Source organism: Artemia sp. Qi Xiang Cuo, chromosome 8 (genome assembly GCF_049724085.1).
Source record: "Artemia sp. Qi Xiang Cuo chromosome 8, ASM4972408v1, whole genome shotgun sequence".
Classification (NCBI taxonomy): Eukaryota; Metazoa; Arthropoda; class Branchiopoda; order Anostraca; family Artemiidae; genus Artemia; species Artemia sp. Qi Xiang Cuo.
The window spans coordinates 6,805,490-6,828,985 of record NC_142801.1 but is presented as its reverse complement, the minus strand read 5'-3'; the positions used below and the strand labels follow the sequence as shown (position 1 = coordinate 6,828,985).

Sequence of the window (23,496 nt, the reverse complement as noted above, 5' to 3'; positions counted from 1 at the left end):
ACTAATCACGCCATCAGATTTAACATATCAGAGAATACATCTGAAGAGGTTTGAAGCTATATATGAATGTTGAATTTTTAATTTTTTTGCAATAAAAAAAGGATCACGGATGCTTGTTTATTTATTCATTTATTTTTTTGGTTTCATTTGACCTCAGGGATGATCGTATCGAGCCAATGATCCTAGGAAGCTTGGGAGAGTGCCCATTCAAACGGAAATAAAAAGTTCTAGTGCTCTTTTTAAGTAACCCAAGAATATAGGGCAACAAGCCCCCCTCCCACGTTACCTTTTCCAAAAGGCACGCGATCGAAATTTCGAGATAGCCATTTGATTCAGCATAGTTGAAAGGTCCAATAACAATACCAATACCTTTGGGGATGACAAGACCCCCATAGCCCCTTGGAAAAGGGATATAAATTACACGATTTGACCATTGTTTACATCTAGTATTTGTTTTCGGGAAATATAAGGATTTTTTGGGGGGGGGGGGATTTTCCTGGGAGAGAATTTTCTGTGGAGATGAAAGTTTCTTGGAGGGATTTTTCCAAGGCAAATTTTACACAGGGAGAGGGGGGGGGTAAATTTTTTTCAGCTGAACGTAAAGAGCAGCATTAAAACTTAAAAGAAACAGAAATTATTCCGTATAAGAGGGGGGCTACCCCTTCCTCATCCCTCGCTGTTAATGTTAAAATCTCAGAGTTCCTTATTAATACTTCTCATTCAGATTCTACGGCCCTTGTGTTTGAGCAGCTTATCTTAAAGAAATGTGACAAAAAGTCTAACTTTAGAGCGTTGGTTGAGGAAGGGACAGCCCCCTCATATACGGAATAATTTGTGCTCGTTTTAAGTTTTGATGTTACTCCTTACTTTCACATGAAAAAAACTTGTCTTTTTTTATTTAATTGCAATAAATGACGATGATCCATAATACTGAGATGTATTCAACACAATGGTAGAGGCAATAAATTTAACAGCGTCAGAAAAGTTAATAGCAGATAAATGTTTAACAGTCTCAGAAACTTGTAACATCAAAAACATTTTTAGAGGGTTTAGTACTATTATTATAACTTTACTTTCTTATTGCTATCTTTATGGTGCATCATTCTCGTTTTAGTGATTATTATTACTTTACACATTTTAGCGAAAACTTGAAGGTTCTCCAGGAATAGGAACATACACACAAAAATTGCACGAACATGCACGCAAGCATGGAAATAACAAAAAATAAACCTTTATTTAAAAGAAAGTATAATTTTCTTCAAATGAAATTTTACTTCATTTTTACACCAAACATCATTTGGTACTTGTATGATATACACCCTACCTAATGTCCTTCTAATATGTTTGTCTGACACTCAATCCTAAAGAAACATACCAAGGTAAGATAAAAATATAATTCTTCAAAAACAAATTTGGGCTATATATTTGCACATTAGGGGGGGGGGGGTTGGTGGTAAAGTATGGTGGGTCTGCACGCCTAATGTGTTAGGTACAATTATTCTGCATATTTTGTAATAAGAATTGCTTTTTAACTTCACACTGCCCCCCCCCCCTAATGAGCAAATATATAGCCCAAATTGAATATTTTCCATCTATTCTGTCACTTCTCTTTGTCTTGTCTCACGCTAAGCCGAAAGAAAATAACAAAAAAAAAACGGTTCTATAATGCGTCAATGAATGAACAACTTGAGCGGTTGGGCGTTTATCATACATGTACCCATCATTTTTATTTGTTTCTCTATTACTGATGGTTTTCTGATTGGATTATGATTCTCGTTAAAGTGACTATTAAAACTAGATGACACTTTATATTGTTTACAATGGACCACTTCACAAGGCCCATATGAAGTCCAACCGTTTATGTAGGGTCAAAATGTAATGACCAATCAGAGTACTCCCAGATAGGTGGTTCTGACCACATTCCATCACGACGTAACCTGACTGGTCAATGGTACTGATCAGAGTGGCCAAATGGGGTGCATTGGCTCCATTTTGGCGCTTTTTTAAGGCTGTTGCGCATGAATTTTTCGAATTGGAGCATTTTTTGAGGGGGGAAATCATTCATTTGGCGCATTTTCACTAGATAATGGAGCTATCGACACATTTTCACTTTTAGGCGGCGCAACTTTAGACCAAAATACTGGCAACACTGGTACGGAGATCAGTTGGCCAACTACGTCACGCAAATGAGGAGGCCGCTTAACTTAGTAAACGCCAACTCAGGCAGCATCCGAGTTGTTTAAGTTTTTCACTAAAGCGGGGCTCCCAGGGCGTCAATAAAGTTAATAAAGTATTCCGCAAAGTTACATACCGTAAAGTTCGTCGCGCTCACACATGAATTTTACCTTCCTTGTTATGGAAATTATTTGAAGCAATTGATTTGAATTATTCACACGTTTATTCTTGAATATATCTAACATCATTTTTTGATAACTTTTTCAGTTTAATGAGTTACTTTTAAGTTAGATGTTGTTTTTGCTTTAAAATTTACTAAAGAAGGCTCACAGACAAAAATGAGGACCAAATTCTTGATACATTACTTCACTCATTTCCTTGAATGCATTTTCAACACAAATTCTGTCCTCATGTTCCCTTTGTGAGGAACTGTATATTAAAGGTTTATTTCTCACTGGTGAAATAAGCAAGTCTTCTGCTTCAATGTTCCACAGATTAGAGAAAAAAGTTTAAGGCTGGCTATCTAATTAGTTTCTTTTATCTGAATTGATATTTTCCACAGGTCTTCTCCTATCGGCGAAACCTTCCAGGATTTATTGAAAAAGTTAAATAAAGTTTAACTTCTTTCCGACAACCATAAAGTCAATGAAGTTATAAGAGGAAAACGGTTTATTAACCTTACGGACAGCTTTATTAACTTTATTGATGCCGTGGGAGCCCCGCTTAAAGCATAATATTCCTGTGAAACTCAAACTACCAAGGTCAGTGGAAATAAAATCTGAATATTTAAATTGGGTAAATGGAAACCACTGTATATAAATATAATACAGCACGATCATTCCCTATCTCTACCATTATACAAAGCCGGTCCGAAATGCAAGTGCTCCGGATAACATTTAAACAAATATAAACACAAGTGACATTCGATTTTTCACGAGTAGAGAAGTCAGATTTATCTTGAACGCGAAACTTGGCTTCACCTTTGTAACACTGAATTTTATATAATCTAATTTTAAATTAATTTATTCTAATAGGTATATAAAAACCGATAATTAGTAGTACAATGTTATTATTAGATGTTTCTAGGAGTTACAAGTAGGTTTCGAAGCCTCGATTTGGTTTCAAAGGCATTTTGAGAAAGTTTCTGCCAAAATACGTGTTCCAGTGTAATATACACTGGACCACTGATGCCAGATTAAACGGAGGAGCTGTTTGTACACGCTGAGGATGTAGCAGCCAAAAATCACTGAGGCGTGATCTTACTGTTATAAACAGTGATGGAAACTTACACAATCGCATATACGAGTATATTACTCAAGAAGTAAAGAAACATCGAAAAATACATCTTTAATGAACAAGACCTCCTGTGCAGTTATGTAGTTTGTGGCAGTAGCGGGAGCGAAATCTAAGAAAAGAAAATGGCTGAAAAATCAGCAAAAAAGGGATAAAAACATATGACAACAAGCAGCTTAAGAAGTTGTAGCTTTTCCTTGGAAGGTGTGTTGTCTTTGAGAATCAACACATTGTTAATTACCGACGAAAAGTGTTGTCAAATTTAACTAATCAGCTTCACTAATATGTTTTCACCGCTCGATGTGGCAATACTGACAAAAATGTGACACCGTCACGTAATGTTGAAACAACCAAAAGAAGAATTGTAGAAACTCGAGGTTTTCGGGCATGAATAAACCTAAGATGGGCCCAGGAGGTAATAAATAGTTTTATATTTATATCTTTGCTACTTTAATAACAATTAAGAGTATTATTTCTTATATTCAATTACACCACTTCATAACCCTTTTTTTACATATAAGACGTAGGTATTTATTTTCGAAGACCACACTGCCTTTCTATGACGAACCTATAAAAGTTCAAACAGGAATAAGTCTTTTTATTAGACAGTGAAAAACAGATACAAAACGTTCTGGATATTTCGACTACATACATTACTGTTCGCAATGAACCGGAAACTATATGTGACCCCGAAGTAATTATTTTATTACGAATCAAAATAATTTGTTTTAATTGTAATCTGTAATACATTAGTTTATCTGTCGATGACGATCACTGATGTATGTGGTCGAAATATCCAGATCTTTTTGTATCTATTTTTCACTGTCTAATAAAATGACTTATCCCTATTCGAACTTTTACTTGTTTACATAGAAGCAATATCGTTAGCTCAATTTCCCACTTCTTTATGTGAAATTTTAAACCTAGTTTATAATTTTATGAGGTCAGTTCCAAATTCAATTACAATAATGAACTTATGAATAAGTCTATCCCACCAAAATGTGAATACGTTCAATATTTGATTATATGTTTCGCAGAATTTTAACTCACGCTGATATGGAAACTATACAGCCATTAATATAGAAATGCAGGCGCAAAAAAACCGTAACTAATAATCATGTCTGTAAAACAGTTTTTCAGGGTTTTTAGTTTTTCACCTACAAAATTTACAGAACCTCGCCGCAAAGACTTGAGTTTTGTAATACTCTTTTTACACTATAAAATATTTAGTGAAAGACCACCTACAAATAACTGTGCTAAATCCATTAAGCTTTTGCAGAGGTTGCCTCAGAATGAAGGAAAAAAACGAAATTTATAGCTAAAGTCTTCCTGATAAGTAATTAAGATTGATGTTCTCAAAGAACAACTACAACCTAATCGGCGGTGTTAAATTAATTAACACGTTACTCATTCCTACACTAGGTTGAAACAACCATTGAAAGATCGGAAAATTATAAAACCTAATAAGTGGCTTTTCAATCCTTTTTTGGCACCAAGCTAATGGTGACAGTCTGAACATTATATATCTTAATTAGATTTTTTTTTTTTTTTTTTTTTTTATAGATTAGTGCTTACCTTCAGCATTATATCAGTGTTGATTTCAGTACATTTTTAGACCTTCATCCTTAAAACTATTATAGAACGCTAAAGGTTTTCACAACTAACTTCTGCACAAAAACGGTCGTTTTCACGTTTTCCGTCAAATTCCATTCACGTTTTACAACAACTTCATGTGTTATGATTTTTCAACGACTGTGTTAATACATCTCAAATGAGTCTTTGAAAAAAAAAAGAAAAAAAAAATCTGTTAAAGAACAGGCAAAAGCAAGAATTTTTCTGGCTCAGAATTTGAAGAATGTGTGAATTTGAAACGTATCAAAATAATTTGGTTGGTTAATACAAAAATAAGTCACAAGAAAAAACCAATAGAATTAGTAAATAGCGACGAAGACCACACTGCCTTTCCATCATGAATATTATAACCCATTGGTTTTAAAAGATGGAATAGGTTGATTTGCAATCAACAAATCTTCGTTTTCGCTCCACCCACTGTACGTGATGTGGCATTTTACGTTTACAGAATTTAAGAGAGACGTTACTTTCTTTACGTTGGGACAAACAACGCAGTTGTATGAATCCATGGCGAGAGCAACACAAATAGTCCCTATAATGATTGTAAAAAATTCAACGTCAAACTTTATCAAACAAAAATATTTGGTGTTTAATTGGTGCTTCGTATTATACGAGAAACACTCGAGAAATTGTATAGCAAAGATGTGACATTACCCGGTGTTAACCCGGTTAGTTCGCAGTGTATAAGTGATGGAATGTAGTGTCTGACCATGGTTAGCAATATTTTAATCAAATATTTAGTTGGTATTTTGGCTATGTTAGGTTTCGTATTTAATATATGCTATGCTTTACCCCCCCCCCCTAATTTGCAAATATATAGCCCAAATTTGTTTCTAAACTATTATGTTTTTATATTACTTAGGTATATTTCATTAGCATTAACCAAACTTTACTTCTCGAGTGTTTCTCGTATTATACTTAAGTATCGTTTAATTATTATTTCGAGTTACTTCATTTGTATGAAACGGTATTATTAAAATGCTATAAAAAGATCGCTAAGTCTGTCAGTTGGTCGAGGTTGGAAAAAGCAGTTGAAAAAAGCTTGAAAAAATAGGAAGATAATTCTGCGAACCAAGATTAGAATCTTGGTTCAAAAAGACGGTGGTGCTCCGCAATACGGAGGATCATTTGTTAGATTTTTTCTAAAGGAACTGTCTACGGATTGTTTTGGGCAACCGTCTGAGTGACCGTGTTTCAAACAGTAAGCTGTGCGTAAAATGTGTTTCTACCCCATTATCTAGGGCTATAATGAGAGAAAGGTTGAGAAGGCTAGCACACGTTCCGCGGATGAAGGATGACAGATTGTCAAAGATCTTCCTTTTCGGTCAACAATCTAGGGCCAAACAAAGAGCGGGTTGTCCCCGAACGGGTTGGGCGGAGGTCATCAGGAAGGATTTAAGGAAAGTTGGAGAATTCTTGGGAGTGTGTGAAGAAGGAAATTTTGAATAGATTAGGACGGAGGAGGAGCGTGCGTAGCTGTATTGGCCTCAGGTGGGTTGGTGCTGCAATGGTTTATGGACTTTTTTTTAGAGCTTAGTGTGAAAGGACTCTTTTAAGCTCAAAAGGTTATACATAAAGCAAAGTAACACAACTGCTTATCATAGAAAATAAACTAAGAGTGCGGGTTTATAATATACAAAAAACGACAAAAATATATTTTTTTTAATGGTAAAACCACATTAATTGTACCAGTTGCTACAATTCGAGGATATTTTACAAAGAGGACGAATTATCCCACCGCCCTCCGACCCATTGTCGCTTAGAATTAAGCACTTTTGCGTTATCGCTGCAGTAAATAGCAGACTAGAAAGTGGTAATGCTACTTATAGTGCATGAGAAAAGTTCTTGCCAAAAATTCCGTCCGTTACAAAGTATTTGAAACATAATACACATAGTTAACGAAAATCCTACTTTTTTGTATGACCGTATTATGTTGCATCATGCAAAGTTTCAAACATTCACAATGAAAAGACACTTTTCAATAGAGTTCAATTAACACGTTTTAAGTTTTTGCAAAGGGTATTCAATCGAATAATTGCTTAAGACTGGAGCTTGTAAGAGAAAGCTCCTACACTAAAATAGAAGTTTGTCTTATGGTGGAAACAACTCCCAAAACTCTGGATCTCATGGAGGTTGGCCTAAAAGCCGCTCCTCTTACGTGCGGTTCTGTCAAGTGTTGTTTTCAGTATCCAAAACTTAAGTGTTTTGGGTTGAAAGCATGAGGCCAGCTACAAGAGCCCTTTGTGGCGAGCGCTTAGCTAAAAGACATTGCTCCAGACAGTCAATTTCAAAGGGGCGCTATTCTAGAGAGAAGGAAAAACTGAAAAATCTTGTAACACATGTAAAGTGAAGCCTTTTTGCAGTCCACTTAAAGCCATTTTTGACCGTTTGGCTTGATGCAAACAAGGTAATAAGAGTCCCCTGCAAAAAGGGGGCATCATATTCAGAAAAAGATCTCGTAATAATAATAGTGTATTAATGCCTTAGGAAAAGTGGAGTAAAAAGAAAATTAAAACTTAACAAAACAAACATACGAATCAGCTGGTTGTATGGCTCTACTTCTTCAGTTGGTCTTGTCGAATGAGCGGCTTAAAGTTGATCACGAAGCGTTATAAGAGTACTTTCAATAGTTAATGCCTTATGATTAGTGGCGAGTTGTCGATTGACGGTAAATAGAATAAGAACTTCTAATCAGGAGTGTAAATTTCCGAAAATAAGGGTGAGGAAGGCAAGAAATTTTTTCTCTTTTTTTTATTTTAACTGAAGACTTTTCAATAAAATACCAAAACAGGTATTTTAAAAATCTAGGGAAGGGGGTATTTTCCCTCTGGACATAATTGGCACTCCTGTTTCTAATAACAAAAATAATAGGGAGGCGTCTGACAACACGACCCTTTTATGAACTGAATAAAGTGATCAGGAAAAACACAACATGATCACAGAAAGTTGAAAATTGTTTCAAAAACCTCTTTATAAATTACTTTATTCTATTATGTCTGATGGAGGAGTTGCAGTGAAGGATGATTGACTTGATAACAATGGATTCTTAGGACGAAAAATCATTTCCAGCATCCTCACACTGGAGGATCGGTCCCAATCGCCGAATTTGTCCACTGAGAGCTTGGATAAGAAAGGCATTCCCAAATGACGTCGCTTTTCATCTCTCCTGATAGCCTTGCCTTTAAAGGGGAAGTCTTGCGTGACTGGTCGATCCTCTGTCTCAGTTTTCGATCTATGCATTGCGCCACTTTTCAATCTCCAGACTATCCTTCACAGCATGAATATCATACAGTATGGAAAATTCCATACTCCGCCTTCGCGCGTGCGCAATGACAAATCCTTAGTACATTGCGACGGGAATGCCAAGTAGCAACAAAGGCTACTACTGTGACGCGAAGGGGGACTTCTCTTTCCGTGCGCTGTGATGTGTCCCATTTCTGAACCAAATTGTCGATACTGTATAATATTTATGCTATGATCTGCAAACAGGGAGAAGTAAACTTGGACCTAGGTCTTCACATTTATGAGTAGCTCTTTGAACCGTGGTATCACGAGGAGAATGGTGTAGACGGAGATATTTCGTTTGGTCATAGATATATACAAGTAAAATCATCAGAGGCAGGATACTACCCTGTTGAGCTCTAGTCTTTACTATATATATATAATTGAGGTAAATCAGGCGCGAACAGCACGGAGACCGGAATATTTTCAGAATTTTACGTCGCGGAGGGCCCAATAACGTTTTTTTTTATTTCATAATTCAAATAAGAAGAACCAAAGAATTATGGAAATTTCAGAAATTTGGGTGAACCCCAAAGCCCCCTATGCGTACTTATCTGGATATATATTGCAACTAATTTGAAAAACACAAGAGTTATGAGCAGACGATCACAAATTCCATGCGACAACATTTAATTTGAGCCAAGTTTAACTAGACAATTTTCTAGGCGGAACAATAAAATAGGGAAATAGTTTTTATTTTTACTTTTGTTCTTAACTTAAAACATAAGATCAACAAGATATAAAGGAAAAGTTGTTCGATCAAAGTACCTCATGCAGTGCACAGTAGTCAGGAGCTATCAAAGCTCAGACCTGTAAAATACCCAACCCAAAAACGTTCAAACAGTTGAAAATGACACAATACATTGGATTTAATAGTAAAATTGATTTAATGTGCATCTACGGGAAAAATCATAAAGTAAATCTTCTAAAAGGTAAACTAACCATCTAACGTGGCATTTACGATGATGACTTAACCACTTTTAAATATGAAAAAAGATAAGAAGCAGTTTAAGAAAAGACAAGGTATGACAAGATCCACAATACTGAGATACTGACCACATTACATTCAGGAGTTGTCTGCAGTTTTACTTTCTCATTAGCAGTATCTTATCTTTTTTCACAGTGGATTGATCTCTACTCGGCGATGTGTGGTGCGGGACCCTCAGGTTCAACAAATTTTCCCAGATGCCCTATGCGCCACAAATGACCCAGGAGAGGCTATTCATTTTTCATTCTACATAAAATCCTAAATTGTTATTTATGTAATTTAAGAGGGGCAATAGCCCGCCCAACTCTTCCCTTAAATTTGTGCTTGTTAGCTAGTATATAGGACACTATAATAAGGACAAATTTATAAGGACAAACTATAGTAATAAGGACAAATTTATCGATAAACCTCATCCATCCATACCGATTAAAGTTCCCGCGCATGCAATCACGCCCCTCTCTCAAAATTAGAGGTGTCACTAAGTATTGTTCTTGTCTTAAAAAACTAATTTTTTTTTTACTTTTGGTAATTTGGATTAAAAAATTAAGAAAAACGGAGTGATAGGGTTCAGAGCTGGTATTTCCACTGAAAGTTTTTTTTTTCAGGGGGCATGTCAAAGAAAATAACCTTCAGGAGAGGTGCAGGAGAAAAGGTTGGAAGCTGCTAAGTTCAGCCCGGGTCACACTTCAATTAATAATGCAGCTTTTATAGTTAGTGTTAAAGTTTTCATTCTCTGGTAGCCAGGTATATGAGGGCATTTATGCAGGATATATGTTTTTATTTTTTTTTGGGGGGGGGGGGATTAAATATAAAAAAGCAAACGATAAAAGATTATATATTTCAAGGCCGTATCCAGGGGAGAGGGGTGGGTCCTCTCCCGAAATAGTTTTCAGACACGTAAAAACATAAAAAAAAATTCATATAAACAAAGAATATATATATATATATATATATATATATATATATATATATATATATATATATATATATATATATATATAAAGATACAGAAACGGCAAAATATTAGGAACAGGGGGGGGGGGAGAGGTCTCCCTCTCTGTGTATGTCCCTGGGTATATACTATAAATACAACAATGAGAAATTTCGAGATCGACCAAAAATCAGTTATTTTAATTAACTGTTTTCACAGGATTTAGGCAGGAAAATATTAGGTACTTTCGCATTATCCGGGCCTCTCGGCTTAATCACTAAAGAGAAGGCAATGATAAAACCCGTTTTTGACATGATAACCGCTGTAGACTAGGCAATGATAGCGTGGTTTGCATTGCGTATTAGATATTAAACTGTGGTTTTTTGGATTTTAGGGGGGGAAGGTACCTAGGTTAGGTTACGTATTTAACATATGTGATACTTTACTCCCCCCCCCCCAAATGTGCAAATATATAGCCCAAATTTGTTTCTAAAATATTATACATTCCTCCTATTTTATTATATTTCGTTGGCATTAACCAAACTTGACTTTGTAGAGAGGCCTGGATAATGTGAAAGTACCAAATATTACTATCCAAGTCTTCATTCTCTAGTGGCCAGGTACATGAGGGTACGTTTACAGAAAGTTATTTGGGGGGGGGGGCACAGGGTATGACTAGCAGTAAAAAATAAACAGAAAAAGATAATCATATGGGGAGGATTCTCCCTCTCTGTGTAAGTCCCTGGGTAAATCACAATGACAAGAAAACTCGGACTCCTACCAAAAATTGGGTGTTTTAATTCACTGCTATCACAGGATTTAGGCAGAAAAATGTAGGGGCAGGAGGATTTGTTTAGCTAAAATTCAAAACTAGCGCTTCCCCTTAAACCTCATCTAAAAGAGAGAATACCAAGTCAAAATGAAAGCAGGGGCACCGATTGGGGGAGGATAATTGCTCCAAGTTTTTATTAGCCACATAGATTTAAATTTTTCTTTTACTTTTGGAATTTCCATTAAAACAGCAGTAAAAACAAATTAATTACTTCCGTAGACTTTGAAAATACTATTTATTTGTATCTTGTCTCTAAAAAAAAGAGCAAGAATCCTTAACCCCCCCCCCCCCTATATTTTTGTGAATTGGCATTATTTAATGAAAGCTGGTAAATTTTAATAGGAATCAGCATTAATGCTGTTATCTGATTTTCCACAGCCATTTGTTGTCAAACCGAAAAATCGGAAAATTAATGTCTTGGTCTTGGGAAGCCGCGTTGGCTAACCTTCCCAGTATTTAATCAACACCTTTGAATATAAATGAGCCGTTAATCATCTCTTCAAAATTTTGAATTAAAAAACTTTGTGATATAACCTTTCACAGCTGAAGAGTTGAAAGACAAATAAACACTAAAAATTCTTAACGATTATTAGATTCGGGAATGTATATCAGAGTTTATTTTGGAGGGATGGAGGAAAAAAAGTGGGAGATGGAAGAAATTGTAGTAAAAATATCAAGCGTCATAAGGGAGGCTGAGATTTGAGGTCCCTACTAGATCAATTATAGAATAGTTGTCTTTTGCCACCTTTGGTGGAGAGGTTCAATCTCGTAACATTATCAGATAATCCGATAATTTTTTTTAATTTGTGACGTTCCCAAGGATTTTACGACAACCATTCCACATTGTAATCAAGTTCAAGTTCAATGTCCATAAAAGTCCAAAACAAAAAAGTTCAAGTTCAATGTCCATAGAAAGCAGGTTACCAGGTGTGGTGAAGCTGATTAAGACCCAGTCAGTAAGATAAACATAAATTTTTAGCCATCATCCCTTTAGACCCGTAATTACCAACGTGGGGTCCAAAAAAACGTCAATTCAATTCAACAGGCGTTTTCAACGGTTCAGTCGAAATATTTCGTCATAGCCGTTGAACCGTAATGTCGCATAAACATGCAGTAAAAAACTGGAAAAATTCGACGGATCATTCAAAATCGACGGAAATTGCAGCAGTGAACATAAGGTTAAAGATCTATGACACTTTACAAAGCCAAATTTCTTTTTCAAGATAGATGACATTGTTCACAGTGGCCGATCCAGGGGGGCAGGAGGGGCACGCCCCCCCTTAACGTAGTCTAAACTAGTGTAATTTACTTAATTAACACAAGTTTGCGTTAATCAAACTTTGCCCCCCCCCCCTAAAAGAAATCCTAGATCCGCCCCTGATTGTTCAGATATTTTATCTATCAAATTGTGTGATATAGAAAACAGTCGATGTTGTCGAGCTTTGGATTCCATAAAAAAATGAATAAAACAAGCGTCTTTACAGGAAAATCAATAAAAAAAAAAAAATTTCAAGTTAAAAAATAAATCAGCACCATTAATATTTACTTCAGTTGGGAGTAACCCAAAATCAGTATTACTTTAGGATCCCTCACAGATGCTCGGGGGAGCTCATTCGGACACGTTTGAAGGGCGGGAGGCAATACTACAAAAGCAAATTTTATTTGGTGATTTGAATAAGAAGCGCCAAGGAATTCAGGAATAACTAGGGAGCCTCGTTCCTTGAGACCCTCCCCTGTGTGGATCCCTGGTCATGAACTTAAATCCCAATATAAATCAATAATAATGTGAGTTATCAATCCATTACCACCCAAAATTTATTCCATAAAAATGACTTTCTAACTTGCCGTTCCCATTCCACATTTAAATACAAATAGTATTATCATATTAATTCAGGATATTATCATAAAAAGACATGAAATGCAACCCAAACTTAACAATAGGCTTAAGATATGCACAAGTATCAAAAGCAGACAAAATATTGAATTAAACCCTGGACTTAAACCTTGTTATTGGAATGAAGGGTTTAAGATGTACCCAAGGGGCTGCTCAATATGCAATTGTAGGTATACCTCAGTTTCAGAAACATAGAAACAGTGTTGGGAGAGAGGTAGTGCCAGAAACAAGAACGTCAAACCACATTCGCCTTCTGAGGCAAAAGTTTTTAGGTAGAGTTAGAGGCATAAGATTATACACACAAGGAATATATAGCTCGCAACCCCTTGGATGTACCCTTCACATTTGGGTATAATTATTTTTTATAATAATTGATACTGAATTTAAAAGATGAATAGGTTTAGAAAGAATTCGTTTGAATCACAGTAACCTTTGTACCTTAATGACAGACGGTTGATAAAATGCAAAGGGCAATTTATGTTGTTAAATTTGTATTCTTTTTTATTCGGGTTTGTTACGAGAAATCTTTTGTGCTGCGCAAAGATCATCTTTGCAACTATTGACCTGACGCTGGAAACCATATTTATTGTCCCCGCTTAAAATTTAGTGGACAGAAAGATCATGGATTACCACAGAGCGGGGACTAAGACTGGTACCGCGCGGTTCAAAGCTCAAGCTCTTTACTTCTCATGTAGTCTTAGCAGATAGCACAGTTTATAGAATTATCCAGTAAGTTTATCGCAGATCATTTCTGGTCTTCGTTCTCGGTGCGAACAAAAAGCTCCTCCCACTTATTTGTTCACTTATGGATCAGTGTGTTTGCGTCTATCAATGAGAAATGGTTACAAAGTGCATTATTCGTAATAGCGGGTTTCCACTTATTTCCGATTGTTTCGCGTCTGACTTGTCTACCCGTGAAAAGATCTAATGCCGCTTATGTTTTTGCGTTCTTCGGAGCACTTGCACCTCGGTCCGGGTTTTTATAATGGGTGAGATAGGGAATGATCATACTGGGTAATTATCTAAACTGTGGCAGATAGCGACCTGAGAGCGAGATTGTCCTACAGCTTGAAGGCTCATTCCGAGAAAATCGCGATTAATGGTTTTAAACGCTCCTTAGTAGCCTACAGTTGATAAAACTGTATGAGTTTAATTTCTTCTTCGGCTGTTATCAATTTTAAATCAAATTAGCAGAATTTTCTGCTGCTAAGCTGTATTGTGTCCACAGTATAAAGATATAGCAGTAAGTTTACCGCATATAATTTCTGGCTCTTCATTCTCGGTGCGAACAAGCAGCTCCTCCCACTTTTTCTTGCATTAGCGCGTACAAACTCCTCTCATTTGATCTGCCATCAGTGGCCCAATTACCCTGGAACACGTATTTTGGCAGAAACTCTCAAAATGCCTTTGAAACCAACTTGAGACTTCGAAACCTACTTTTAATTCCTAAAAACATCTACTAATAACATTGCACTACTAATTACCGATTTTCATATATGTATTGGAATAAATTAATTTAAAATTAGTTTCTTCAAAATTTAGTGTGACAACGCTGAATCCAAGTTTCGCATTCAAGAGAAATCTGACTTGTCTACCCGTGAAAAGATCTAATGTCGCTTATGTTTCTACGTTCTCTGGAGCACTCGCACCTCGGTCCGGGATTTTATAATGGGTGAGATACGGAAAGATCATACTGCCTATAATTTATATACGGGGGTTGTGTCGTACAAAAAAAAAAAAAAAAAACTTATTAACTGTAGCTGCTCTTTAAAAAAGAAACAACAGCTGTAGCTGTTGCATCAAACTTTAGTTTTTTCATTTTTTTGGGGTTGTTGTTTTTTTTACAGTTCTGACTTAAAAAAAACAACTTTAGTTTATCATTTTTAGTTTTTCATTCATCTTTAGTTCCTTTCGTTTTTATATTTTTGTGCTGTTTATTGTTGTTATTTTTATGTTTGTTGCTTAAAAATAAAAACTACAGGGTTTGTCCGGAAAGTAATAGGACTGAGTCGATTTAAGAACATTTATTGAGTCAATCGTTACAATTCTTTAAAAACTTCCAAAATAAGCTCCTTCCATGGGCGCCCATAAGGGGGGGGGGGCAGGGGGGACGGCTGCCCCCCTGGCTGAATGACGGTGTCATCTATTTGTATTAATTTAAAAAAAACTTTACACAGAATAACTTTTTCAAAGAAAAGTAAAGATCTCTTTTAAGCCAAAAATGGGCAGAAATAAAGTCAACAAATCTTCCAAGCCTAAAACTACCACAAATCATTATTAACAATTAAATGAAATTCGAAACAAACATAAATTATTATAAATTGCCGAGTCAAACTCAAAACGAGCAAAATATAACATTACTAGGGCTGACGAGCCCAATGTCATCTCAAAACTGGAACATAACTTAGGTTTTACTGAAAAAAAAATAATAAATGACCATGGATTGTCTGTTTAATTTACCTATACTGATATTTATTCATTAAAATAAAAATGGATAAAAAAGTGAGGAAAACAAGTTTTTTACTTATTTAAGTAAAAATAAAAGTGAAAACATTTATACATATTTTGTCTTCGGTAAAGCACAAATTATGGTTTGGTCTTGAGAAGGCTTGGAGGTTATTATCCCTACTAATGTTAATTTTTGCTCGTTTCGAGTTTGACTTGGCTATTTATTCTAATTTCTGTTCATTTTGAGTTTCGTTTATTTATTGATAGTGATTTGTGGTAGTTTTACGCTTCGATGATTACTTGACTTCATTTCTACCATTTTTGGCTTAATGGAGCTTTTTACTTGTTTTTGAAATGCTTGTTTTGTGGAAAAAGGTTTTTTTAGCTGAATTTCTGTTCGTTTTTTATTGAAAAACTCATTTTCACGAAAAAAATAATATTTTATATCTTTTCGTTTTTTTTCTATACGAATCCATAGTTTGGCATAATTGTGGGGGTTTACATGCCCAATATTCCTAAGGACATAGTTGCTGGACCGTTCTACTATGCTGAACAAAATAGTTGTCTCAAAATTTTGACTAGATATGCTTGGGAAATAAATCGGCTTAAGAGACGGGCTGATTTCCCTCCAATTTGATTTCCCTCCAACTCTTAGAAATGACCCTAGAACTTCTAATTTTGAATCGAATTTGCTTCTTTAAATTTTTCAATGATATTTCTAGCTATTATAGTGGTGCTGCATATGATATTGCTTATATATCTTTTTGGAATCCTGCATGCATACAGTTTTTTTGTTTAATTGGAACGCCCTTTAAACACTTCCTAGAAGTTTCACATTAATACTTTAAGCTTCATTAGTTACAATAAGTAGTTGTAGTACTCAAAGTATACACATAGTGCTTTCTGGCTAGTTCAAAACCCTCTTACTCTTAAAGATCTAATTTAATAATATAAATTGTTCTCGGGATATTGCTTTGTCACCTTTTTGAAAGTTCACATGCTCATAGTTTGTTTTGATTTACTTCAATGTCCACCTAAATATTTCTTATATTTGATTACTGAAGATATTGTTATATTTTCTTTGGACTATTGACTACGAAATGGCTATCTCACAATTTCAATTAAATATGTATGGGGAAAAGAGGATATCAGGGAGAGGGGGGGGGGGGCTATTTTTGCTCCATCATGCTTGACTCTTAAAATGAAACCAGAAGTATGCATTTCCAATCAAATGAGCCTCCTCTAAAGTTCACAAGACCACCTCTTTATAAAACCTTACACCCCCCAGGGACATAACCTAAAATACCTATCCTCATACTTTGGGGGGTTGTGGCAATCCCAAAGGCCGTGTTATGAGATCTTTGGACTATTTTTGAACAAATGGCTATCTCAGAATTTCTATCCGATGCATTGGGGGAAAATATAACGTGTTGGGGGGTATAGCTGCCCTCCGATAAATTAAACTCTTAAAAATGGCTCTTCAACTTCCGATTTCCAATTCAATGAGCCCCCTCCGATGTGTATACCCCGTTTCCATAAGAACCTTAAATACCCTCGGGGCATATCTTACAACCCTTGCCTTGAAGACCTTGAGGAGGTTTTCATCCTCAAAGACAAAATTTCTGGACTTTTAAACTACGTCAAACAAAATAACTATCTCAAGTTTTGACTGGAAGTGTTTGGGGAAATGATGGGCATAGGGGGGGAGGGTTGCCCTCTAATCACTTTTGACTATTAAAGAAGGTACTAGACCTTTCAGTTACCAACCGACTGAGCACTTTTCGAAGTTTCTACAACAACAAATGGCCATCTTAAAATTTCTACCAGATGCGTTTCTGGAAAATACGACGTGTGTGTGTGTGAGGGGGGGGGGTTATTTGCCTTCTCATCACTTAACTGTTAAAAGGAGCACTATAACTTCTGATTATCAATCCAATGAACCCTCTTTGACGTTTATACGACCACAATTTATTTAAAAAACTTTATATGTACCAAGGGCGTAACTCACAATCCTTCGCCTGAGGGATGTATGGGGGGGGGGGGGGAGTTATCCTCAAAGACATAATTTCTGGACCTTTCAACTATACTGAACAAAATGGCTATCTGAAAAATTATTATTGAATGTGTTTGGGGAAATAATTGGTGTATGGGCAGGGGGCTCGATGAACTCCAATCACTTTCGACTGTTAAAAAGGCCAGTAGAACTTCTGATTACCAATCAAATGAGCCCCCTTCCTACAAAAAAACCTTATATCCCCACAGGGCATAATTTTCAATCCTTGCTCTGAAGTTTGCAGGGGGGGGGGTGTCATTCTCAAAGTCATAATTCCCGGACCTTAAAACTACACTGAACAAAATGGCTATCTCAAAATTTTGATTGGAAGTGTATGGGGAAGTGATTGACGTGGGAGAGGGGGAGATGGCTGCCCTCCATGAGCTGTTTTGGAGTTCCTATGATATTTCTTTCTACAAGAAGTGCCCTGGTCTAAAAAAAAACAACAACAATATATTGTGCCCACATCGCACTTTACTTAGGCAGCGCTATCGCGTTGCCCATGATATTTTGTCTTGAAATTTCAATTATACAGCACTGGAAGTGCTGATTAGACCAAGTAAGCCCCCCCCCCTAAAATTCAGTTAAAGGGTGCCCATGGCTCCTTCTGCGTCAATGCAGCGCTGCCAGCGTTATTTAAAAGCATTTAAGGCGTCATGGTATGCATTCTCCGGAATAGCCTTGAGAGCCGCGGTGTATGCTGCTTGGATCCCCTCTGTCGCCTCAAAATGCTTGTCTTTCATCAGCCTTTTCAGGCGAGGAAACGTTAAAAAGTCCGAGAGGCCATATCTGGGCTGTAAAGAGGCTGCGGAAGCGTTGGGATGCCAGCCTTGGTCAGGTTGTTGTTAACAAGAAAGGCGGTGTGAGCTGGGCGTTGTCGTGGTGCAACTTCCTGCCGGCTGCGAGGTTTTGTTGGACCCAACTGACTGTTTGTTTGAGTCTTTTGAGCGCTTCCACATAAAACTTGACGTTGACAGTTTGTCCAGGAGGAACAAACTCATGGTGGACGATGCCTTTGATGTCAAAAAAGACAATGAACATCGTTTTCACTTTGGATTTGCTCATTCTTACCTTTTTAGGGCAAGGAAACGCCGACGTTCGCCACTCAGAAGATTGCCTTTTTGTCTCAGGATCATGCTCAAAAATCCAGGAATTGTCACCTGGCATTACGTTATTCAAAAATTGGCGTCACTTTCACACATGTTCAAATTTTTTTGGCAAACTTCCATTCGCCGTAATTCCTGGTCGTCAGTGAGCACTTTTGAGACCATCTTCGCGCACACCTTGCGCATGTTCAAATACACCGTCACAATGCCACGAACGACAGATTTTGGTGAATTTGAGATTTGAGCAATTAGAGGAATACTTAGTCGACGGTCTGAGTTAAAAACTTTGAGCACACAGGTCATATTGTCGGTGTTTGTCGAAGGTCTTCCAGCACGGTCTTCATCGGCGACCTCTTCCCGGCCCTCCAAAAAGGCCTGGTGCCTCCAAAACACACCACTTCTTGCAGAAGCAACAAATGGGTCAGCCTGCTTGATCATATCATACATCTCTGTTGCAGATTTACCAATTTTCACACAGAACTCAATCGCGTACCATTGCTCTAACGAACGCTGCCTTTTTGGCTGGCACCAGAAACAGAAACAATGTCACGCAAAAAGGCCTGTCCTGATTCTCCAGGTGCTCGAAGACAACTGACCAGCCGCTCTTTCATTAGCTAGGAACGCCCTCCACCGAATCCAGTAGGCGCGCGCACGCTCCAAAGTACAGTCAAGGCGGAAGAAAATCAGTCCTATTACTTTCCGTACAAACCCTGTATGGCGTATCAGATGTGAATTTCTTTCGTTTTCATTTTTTTTGTAGTTGCTTGTTGTTGCTTTTGGTATACTTCTTGTTTAAAGACAACAACTATTTATCAGATGTGGATTTTTTTTGTGTGTTTTTTCTCATTCTTATTTTTTTTTTTTTTTTAGTTTATATAGACTTGTAGACGTGAAGCCGTTTTAGAGGTTCCGCGAGTTTAGGGCGCTAGAATAGGTTTGAAAATTAATGTTAAGAAGACTAAGTCACTAAGGCTAGGAATAAGTGAAATTGAAAAGGTGACGTTGGTTAACGAAAAGATTGATCGGGTGTTTGGAAGAATAGGAAGATAAGTTTGCCAACCAAGATTAGGATATTAGAAGCTACAGTGATGACAGTGGTCAAATATGGCTCTGGAGCATGGGCGCTTCGAAAATCGGATGATGATTTGCTAGATATTTTCCAGAGAAATTGCCTACGGATTGTTCTGGGTATCCAGCTGACTGACCATATTTCAAACAGTAGGTTGTACGAAAAATGTGGTTCAATCCCACTTTCTAGGGCTACAATGAAAGAAAGGTTGAGATGGCTAGGGCACGTCCTGCAGATGAAGGATAACAGATAGCTGAAGATTGTCCTTTTCGGCTAAGTGTCTAGAGCTAAACGGAAAGCAAGTCGCCCTCGTCTAGGGTGGGAGGATGTCATAAATAAAGATTTAAAGAAATTGAGTACTTCCTGGGAGGGTGTAAAGAAGGAGGGTTTGAATAGATTGGGATGGAGGAAGAGCGGACGTAGCTGTGTTGGCCTTAGGCGGCTTGATGCTGCGGTGAGTTGTTAGTAGTAGTAGTAGTATTATTAATTGCATAAAAAGTTTTTGTTTCTTTATTCTTCCAACGTCTACTGTCTTCTCGAAAGCTTTGCCCGTTTTCAATATTTTCATTCCACTTAGTATACTGTTTCATACCCTAAGCATTTCACCAGTAGGCTGAATTGCCAGGGGAGGCACAACACTGATCCATATTATTTCCTATTAATTTTTCATCGTAACTTCTTTCCGGTCTTTACAATAGGATAAAATAAATTTATTCCAATCTATGAATAAATTTGCAAACGACATTAGAGTTTTTAAAAGGAACCTAAGTTATATGGTAATGATTTACAGTTTTGTTTTGTGTTTAGGTGTAGATGGTGTGTAAATGCAGTTGTAAGTTTTGTAAAGATGTTACTACCACTGAGAGGAAAGGAGATGGGATTGGAAAAGAACTGAAAAAGGGGAGCAAAAACAAAAAATTCAGCCCTGAAAAATCGATAAATGTAGTCGTAAGTTTTGTAAAATAAAGATGTTGTAACACTGAGAGAAAAGGAGGTGGGTTGGAGACTAAAAATTTTTCTTTGTTACACATTTCAAAGCACCTACATACGAATTCATTTCGAGAAAAGGGGGGAGGAGGGCTTGAATGAAACAGGAAAAATTTGCAAATTAAATGGGAAATATAAAACATTACGATAACTTAATCGCAACGGAAGCCACGGACTCAAATATAAGGACATTGAAAATAACTAATTAAGACGTTGCTCTTTTAGTTGGAAAATGTAGAGTAAATTATTACTCTGTCGGTAAGTTTTAGGAGAGGACTCAGATTAGTCAAAACAACAAAAGATAGGTGATTATGTGAAGAGTATGGGGGAATGGAGGAAAACAAAAAACTTTTTTCTTGGGGGGGGGGATCAGGAGTCCTTCGCTTGCATACGTGCATATTACAGGTGTATTACAGGTGTAACCAAGGACGTGTTTAGGATTGTCTTCGGGGGGGGGGGGGAGAGTGTGTCACAAAAAAACGTATTAAAAATTTGTTCATATGCATTTTGTTACGTTTTACGAGTCAGACAAAAATTTCGGGGGGGGGGGGGGTCAAACCCGGTACATCTCCTTAAGGTCGTATTGAGGGGGGAGGGGTTAAAAAATCATGGATACGGCCCTGTATCTCCCCCTGGATATGGCCTGGCTACAACCCCTATGAAAACGTGATACGTTCATTCCTCGTGATACAATTTGGACTATTTTGTCTCAGCAACTCAAGATGTAATTTAAAGTGGTTGAATATAGACCGGTAAATTATTACTCAGTCGGCAAGTTTGTGCAAATATGGGGGCAAAGGAAAAAAATCATTAGTTATTGAAGAGGCACTAGACCTTTACTTACATATGCAGGGCCGTAACACACCAAACATTTGTTTATATTCATTTTTGTTATGTTTATTTACGAGTCGGACAAACATTCCAGGAGGGGGGGGGTCAAACCCCCTACCCCCTGGATACGGTCTTGTGCATATGCGCCTATTATTGCAATATACCTTAGGAAACTATTCCATCTCTCGTGATAATTTTAAGTGTCAATCCAGTGCTAAAAAATAAGGAAAAACAGCCAACCTGATCGCTCTTCATCGATTGGGATGATTCTAGATCTAATATCTTCTGTCTTGCCCCTTTCAGCCGGCTATCATAGTGAGCTCTTAGCCTCTTCATTTCTCGTTCCCATGCCTTCTCTTTCTCCTCGTAAACCTATGCGAGAACAAAACTTTAAAATAGATTAGACTATTAATCTAGAAGGTACCACTGCATAAATAAAGAGCGATGAGGACAGAAAGTTTTTTTTTTCACCAAGGCACGTCGTATAGAAGGTGTTGTAGAAACTTCGGAAGGAGCTCATTCGATTGGAAATTGAAAGTTCTAGTGCCCTTTTCAAGAGTCAAAGGTGACCGGAGGAAGCGTTGCCACCGACTAGACACATTTTATGTGAAAAGGACACACTCCCATGTGCCGGGACACAATGGCATAAAAGGGCAAAAGAGTGACGGATTTTTGAAATTTGGGACACAATATAGCAAACAGGGGACATATTTTGGAAACTTAAGACATAAAATAAAATATTTTCCCACTGGATATACATTTTGGTAAAAAAACGTAACTTTTCACCAAAGTAGGACCTTTCTCGTTTTTTTTTTTTAGCATCCAGGTTTTACCAGAGATGTCGTAAATAGGCCTAAAGGATTTTCTCCAAAGTAAGGGATTATCATGCCTTCTGAAGACCAGAATATAATTTGCGCTTTACTGAACACTAGAATTATCCGGTATAGGGATTTTGACCACGGTGATTCCAATTGTATGACTTTCATTTCAAACCAATGCCGTTTATAAGAGGTTTTAGGCTGTTTTTAAAAAAATTCGTAAATATATTTTTGCAATAAGCTTCTACTTATAAAATTAACTGAAATTGTAGTTACCATCCCTAAATCACCTTTAAATGCTGATTGTTTCTCACTAGGCAGTTTTATTCAGACACGTTTTTAACTCCCGGTTACTATGCGGCCGTTCTTTACTAAATTACAACTATTGCTGTAACTACGATTTAGAAGCTTGACTAGCTGACAATTAAATTTTACATTAAATTTCTGAAAATAAAGTTGAATATAAAAGTTGAAATTTCATTCTGAGAATTTCTTGGTCTTTAATGAAACTTCCATCATTAGAAAGTGTGAATTCCATTTTTTCAATTAAACGGAACAAAATTTTACTTTTAAAGTTCAGGTTCTTTTATTTAGAATTTAGAATTAAAATAAAAGTTATTTAAAATTCTTCTTTGAAAGTCATTAAAAATTTTCTAGAAGACATCTTAGAAAAACGCTAAAAGTCAACTCAAAGGAAATATCGGTTGAGCGATTTGGCGGCATTGGGATTTCTTTGTGATGCACCAACTTTGACTGAAAACATTGCTGACACAGAGGAAGTAAAATTTCATTGGCTTTTCAATCGAATTTCATGGTCAAACCACAGGTTTTTAACGGTGGCCATTCCCATTGGAGAATTTTCTAATGGGTCCTTTGTCTTAGAGACGGTCAGCCGACACTGTGGCTCACAAAATGAGTTTAAGGCATCAAATATCCTCAAACAGTCTTAATTGTCCTGTGACCCCTTTCGCTCCAAATGATGGAAGCAGAAATCGTGATTTTCTTTCGTATGTGATCTCCCCTAGAATTCTTTGACCACTGGGTAGAAAAGATCAACCCTGGCAAAAAAACCTGTGACACGGTAAATTCAAATTATTTACTGGAATAATTTGTTAATAATTACCGAAATAAACCGAAATGTTAATAATTACCGAAAT

At 36.8% G+C, this 23,496-nt stretch overlaps 1 protein-coding gene across 2 annotated transcripts in view; it reads right to left on the bottom strand.

Annotated features, from left to right (window-relative positions):
* The window catches only part of LOC148949100 (uncharacterized), a 232,798-nt gene that overhangs the window by 6,622 nt on the left and 202,680 nt on the right, over positions 1-23,496 (bottom strand). For both annotated transcript variants that reach the window (XM_089092825.1, XM_089092826.1), the window contains one exon: positions 21,762-21,893. In XM_089092825.1, the coding sequence (XP_088948951.1) occupies positions 21,762-21,893 (132 nt within the window). The remainder of the gene's footprint in view (positions 1-21,761; positions 21,894-23,496) is intronic.